Source organism: Vitis vinifera, chromosome 14 (genome assembly GCF_030704535.1).
Source record: "Vitis vinifera cultivar Pinot Noir 40024 chromosome 14, ASM3070453v1".
NCBI lineage: Eukaryota > Viridiplantae > Streptophyta > Magnoliopsida > Vitales > Vitaceae > Vitis > Vitis vinifera.
The window spans coordinates 19,306,548-19,312,330 of record NC_081818.1 but is presented as its reverse complement, the minus strand read 5'-3'; the positions used below and the strand labels follow the sequence as shown (position 1 = coordinate 19,312,330).

The 5,783-nt window shown below is 35.7% G+C and overlaps 1 protein-coding gene across 1 annotated transcript; it reads right to left on the bottom strand.

Moving 5' to 3' along the window:
• Window positions 1–3,742: 3,742 nt before the first annotated feature.
• LOC100242704 (loganic acid O-methyltransferase) lies at window positions 3,743–5,370 on the bottom strand. The gene is made up of 3 exons (XM_002266511.3): window positions 5,320–5,370; window positions 4,482–5,129; window positions 3,743–4,090 (listed from the first exon to the last, which is right to left on the bottom strand). Exons 1-3 carry the CDS (start codon window positions 5,368–5,370, stop codon window positions 3,743–3,745), a joined length of 1,047 nt encoding a protein of 348 aa, XP_002266547.3.
• Between the last annotated feature and the right edge of the window lie 413 nt (window positions 5,371–5,783).

Here is a 5,783-nt window from a genome sequence, read left to right as displayed (position 1 = left end):
ACCCCGGAGGAACAGCACAAGGTACGAGGCCAGTGCCTTTCTCTCTCTTTTTCTCTCACTAACTCTTCTTCCTTTTCTTCTATTTTTTTCCCCTTTTGTTTTTGGTTTTATAAACTTAATTAGTCCATAGGTTGATATCTGTGTACCCTTAATTTCTAAAAACATCAAATTAACAGCTTCAGTTTCTTTCATTTCGACTCTTAAAATACTTAAGGTCATAACCCTAGGTTCTACTTTGAAGGAGTTTGGGATGACGCCTTACAATAGTTTCACATATTATTTAGAGAACTTCCCACTTCAATTTAAGCTCTAAATACACTTCAACCCCATACAACTGCTGAAATGCCATAATTTTTAACTTTGGCTGATATTCATGCAATTTCAGCCATATATTTTTCTGAAACAGGTTATTTTTTAGACAAAAGGAGATTTTCTGGTAAATTTCTAAGCATTCAACAAAAATTTGGAAAATACACCACTCAAGGGTTTACAATGTCTGATTGTTTTGGGAAAAGGATTTACATACATGTGAATGTACTCTTTTCTTTCTTAATATCATGTGCTTGTACCCTTTTCTCAAATGAGCAGTATGAATTTGGTCTGAAGGGATGAAACGTGAGCTGATCAGTGGATGCTCCAATTTGAATTCAGGTCAAATAATGGTCTGAGCTTCTGCTGTGAAGTTAGGGGTAAGTCGGCAGAAAATGAAGAAAAAATCAAATCAAATAATTTGAACAAACACCTGAAAGCTTTGTTTTTGTTTTTGTTTTTGTTTTTTTTTTTTTGTTTTTTTTTGGTTTATTAACTTGTTTGAACAATTAATTTAGACCATATATAACTTCAAATATGAAGTAAAGTTAGAGGAGTCTGTCTGCAACAGATTTAATGGTCCTAAAAAGCTTTCTAAACTAGCAAGGAAGGGGCAAACAATAGACCCATCAAGGAGACCCACCCCATTTAGCCAAAGCTTAATTACCTGTATTATTATTCTGAAAACAAAAATGAAGGAGGAAAAGTTGGGACATAAAGCAAACTTGGCCTGCTCTAAGAGAATCTCACAAGAGTCAAGTTCCCAAATAAACTAATGGCAATAACCTTTCACTATATTTAACAATCTTGTAGAATCCAATTCAATAATTCCACTAAAGGAGCTTTTTGATCATGTATACTGTAACAAATGCCTGCATACCCAGAGAGTTTAAAAGAAAGGTTGAGATTTAATTGAAAGGTTGAATTTAATAAATTGAATTATACATGTAAAGAGAGTTTGGCATTAAGTCCTTTACATGAACTTTTCTTTTTTTGAGAACTTTATATGAACTTTAACCCAAAAGAGATATTGCAGCACGACTTAAAGAAAATCTATAGTAAAAAGTGACGTCGGTGATGACGGACAATGGTGGGTTTCAAGTCCATATGAATGATTCCCTTTCAAAATGGTGGGGAACCATATTCTAGCTCTCACACCACTTCCTCGTGACCTCTTGCTTTTGTCCTATATCTTCATAGCAATGCATTATGTCCTTGGAGATCACTTCTGGCAAAGAGGGGTTACATGCAAACCCATAGATGTAGCTATGAAAGCAGTAATACCATTAAATAATGACAGAAGCCTATTAGACCTACATGGTCCAGGGTCACCCTAACAGTTGACCTATATAGATTCCTCCAGCACGGTTCATCAAGGTCGCTGCACTTTATAGTTGTATATAGGTATGCATCTGTCAGCCCCTCACTACTTTACCTAACTCAGCCAGCCATCAAACTTGAGACAACATGGCCAGCTTCTTCCCCATATTCATACTAAGCACTGGGGATGCAAAAAAAAATAAAAATAACAATAAAAATTAGAGCACTCATCACTGTTTCTAAGAAGAGGATCATCATACATATTTCTAAATTGTTTTAAATTGAACCCCCAGAAAATGAAATTTACTATTTTTATGGCTAGGTTTACCATTAGAGATATGGTTGGGAACAAAACCAATAGGCTAAGATATTAAAGATCCATATAGTGGGTTTCTTCCAAGAATATTTTTGGCACCATCCAGGGGATTTCTCATTTTGCTACCTTCCTTTATTTTTTTAAAAATAAAATAAATAAATAAATAAATAATTCTAGCACTAATGGAGCTCAGTTGCTGTCTTTAAAAATGAAAAACAGTAGTTTTTTAGTTTTCTAGGTGGTAGGACTTTTTAGGTGATAGATAGTAGGTCTATATTGTGTGGCGTTGGTCCCCTGCTAGAATGCATATATTATGTCCATATTTACGCATCTTTAAGTCAGATTTTGGTTCCTTTGCATATTCTTTTTGGTGTACATAATGTTTTATATCTTATCTTTAACAAAGTTCTCTTCTCCTATAAATCAAAAAGAAAAATCACTAGGGCTTGGTGGAGTGCTTTCATTATCTTACTAATCCTTTTAATCATATTTCATGTGATCATGTTCGGTATCCAACTTTGTCCCCATATTGATGCTTCTTGATGCTCTTGGCATGACCAACCAATTAAAATTCAGATTTGCAGATCAATGGAAGGGACAAAATGTTTGCAAATATTAAAGCAGAACAAATTTCTTTCACCCTAATTCCTATTATAGATACCATTTAAAAGTACCTCATAGCAATCTAGTGAATAATGATTCAAGACAGCCTATCAAGTGTAGCTTCTTAATCATTTGAGGAACTGCTGGTACTAATTGTGAGTTAAAAGCGAAAACAGCTTCTCATTTTGACTGATATGTTAATCCAAAACTGATTATATTTAACACACAATTTTGGTCAATCCCACAAGCTCACAGCAACCAAAGATGAATATGTTTGTTTGTGTTTAAAATATTTTTCTGACCAATTTATTTACATCAGAAGCTAATTAAAGGAAAACCATACTTAAATTATGAGAGAAGCCCACAAAAAATGAAAACTTCTATGCTCGAGAAGAATCAGTAAATCTATATATATATTTTTTATGGTTTTCCTCATCAAAGATGAAGCAAACCTTGGCAATTTTTTTGTGTAACACTAGAATAGCTCCTCTAAAATATCATTCCGAGACTCTTCTTTGTTTGTGTCCACCACAGCTTTAAACTGCAAGGGAACCATCTCATCTAGGTGGCATGTGCCTAACGAGGTAAATCAATGTCTCCATGCTCCTGTATTCTTGAAATATGGCTCCTTTAGCCCAGGTGGCCCATAATGGAAGCAAACTTGGACTTTCATGGTCCCCAACCCTTTTCCTCATTGTTCTTCTTCCTTCAGATGAAATTTTAATTTGCGAGGTTTTATGGTATAATAATTTGCTTTATTCAAACAATATTTTTGGGCATAAATGCTTGATCAAATAGGTATCCGCTTCCTGCTTTTGGGACAAGTAAACAAGAAGAAATTGGAAATTCTTAGTCATTTGGAAGTGAAACAATCATCAATTTACTTGATGATAAAAGTTAAATCCTGTAAGCATTTTGTCATACATACCACAATTTTAAGATCCACCCCCAGTTGTGTAAAGTAGGCCTGGTATAGCATAATGAGGAATGGATTAGTTTAGCAATGGCTTCATGTTGTTTTGTAAGGATTGGCTTCTAAAGACAAATTTGTGGTCAAAGCTGCAGTGAAGAACAGTAATTTTCTTTTCCCTGGGATGATATTGATGACACATCTCAAGATTAGCATTTCAAAGCACTTGAAATCATAAGTAGTTATTCCATAATGTTTCAAATTAAAACGAGGTATCAATATCATCAACTGGCTTTGCGTTTGAGGAGGACAAATATTTCGGCGATCTGCTTGCTGCTGTGCCTTGAAATTAAGGGCGAGAACTTCAACACTTTCTTCATGAACCGATCAAACAGTCCATCAATGATATCACTTCCAAAGTGCATTTTGATAACTCCTTCCCATGCAGCTCTTGTGTGGGAAATGAAAATTTGGAAATTAAGATCTCTTGCATGAGTCGTGGATTGAGCCAGTGGTTCAGTTCTGTCAATACTGAAGTATCCATTTCTCTCTATGAGGGTCTTTAACTCATGTTGAGTGGGGTAGTATTTAGGGAAGTTGAAGGAGTCCACTTTAGCTTCACTGATCAATCCCTGCCATAAGTTTCAATTTTATCAACATTAGGAAGTCACTGAGCATCCATCTGCCATAAAGATCTGAAATTTGTTGGTCTCTATGTTAATGGTTGACTGACCAAAAATTGGTTCCTAATTAAGTATATATATCAAAACCTTTAGGCATTCTTAGAACCCTGTCATACATATAGATTGAGTTTTCAGTTAAAGCATGGTAATTTAGATCTCTTGCTCTTGGGTTAATTTATATAGCCATTATCAACAGCCAATTACCCAAGTTTTCAGCTTGATTGTAACTGGAATCAAGAATTTTTCCATGAGAAATGATGACTGAAATCTCCAATAATTAGTATTCCAAAATAATTATAACGAGTTTCACTGAACTTAGATTGAGTTTGATAGGCCATACCATTCTAGCCATGTCCATGAGACTGTCTCCTAGTAGGTCCATAACTGCAATTAGGGGGCATTCGGAAGGTGATGTATCAACTGGGAGGCATGGAATGATAAGCGCCATGAGACCTCCATGGACAAGTTCTTGTGCCCTAGCTTTCAGAAAAGATCCCATGTCCTTGGCAAATTGAGCTGAGTAAGCCTGGACAACTTCATTTGGAGCACTCCCATAGGAGATCCTCCCCTTGTTCCATGCAGGAGAGTTCTTGTCTAGCAACTCTTTTGGGACCTTGGAGAGCCAATGAAGTGTATATGAGGAGTGAATAAAATGAAGGGATGATTTGGGAAATAAGCGGCCATGAAAAGAACCTGGGACAATGGATGCAGCATATTCCCTGTCACGAGGCAAAGACCGGTAAAGTGTGTTGAAATCATTGGAGGCAAGATCGTTGAAGAACACCTGAAATTCTATGCCTTCTGAGTTCGGATTGGGGGATGGGTACTTGAGTTTCACAGATTCTATAATATTTTCAACCACAATAAATGTATTCGGTCCCACAGAACACCCCAAATCTGCAATATTGAATAAGGTCGAGAAATTGGTATCAAGTTTCTCCCAAACTGCCTCACCAATCAAGGCCTTCGATGCTTCGACTCCCCATCTCTGTAGAATAGGAAGTTTTACCTTTAGGTTTTGTAAACTAATTAAAGACCATAAATATGAATATCACCAACATCAAGCTTGTTTGTATACTTTCTGAAAATCATCATGGTACAATAAATACCTCTTTTAAAGTTTGCTATCATTCAGTATAACAAAGACAAATATCAAGGTAGTTAATAAAAAGGGTTACCTGGATAGACGAATTGCGAGTGTAACTATACTGGCCATTTCCACCATTCATAGGACACGATTCAGTTGACATGCAGGCCATCTTCCTGATGCAGGCGTGATAAATTTGTGCATTCATGCAACTAGAGAACGAGTTTATTTTGACCTATTTTAATCACAGAAATCATCTAGATATACCAGTTTCAAAAGAGCAACAATAACAGCCATAAAAGTTAATCTTTCTCTTCAAGCTAGTTTCAGATTGATCTCAAACCTTATATGTTTTCAATCAATTAAACAGAACTAATGAAACAGTGAAAAAATGCCAGCAGGCCATCCAATTTAGTAACCACGTACCTTGTCATGGTCTGAGAGTGATTATGATTGAATTTAAGGTACATCAAGTGATGCAAAGAAACCATCCAATTGCATTACCTTTTTGTTTTTAAATTCCCCAAATTGCATAATCATTATCCTGAATAAATT

Coding starts and splice junctions, on each gene's coding strand:
- LOC100242704 (XM_002266511.3), bottom strand. CDS start 5,370: ATGAATGGTGGAAATGGCCAGTATAGTTACACTCGCAATTCGTCTATC. Junction 5,130..5,319: donor CTCGCAATTCGTCTATCCAG/GTAACCCTTTTT, acceptor CCTATTCTACAG/AGATGGGGAGTCGAAGCATC. Junction 4,091..4,481: donor TCATGGACATGGCTAGAATG/GTATGGCCTATC, acceptor AACTTATGGCAG/GGATTGATCAGTGAAGCTAA.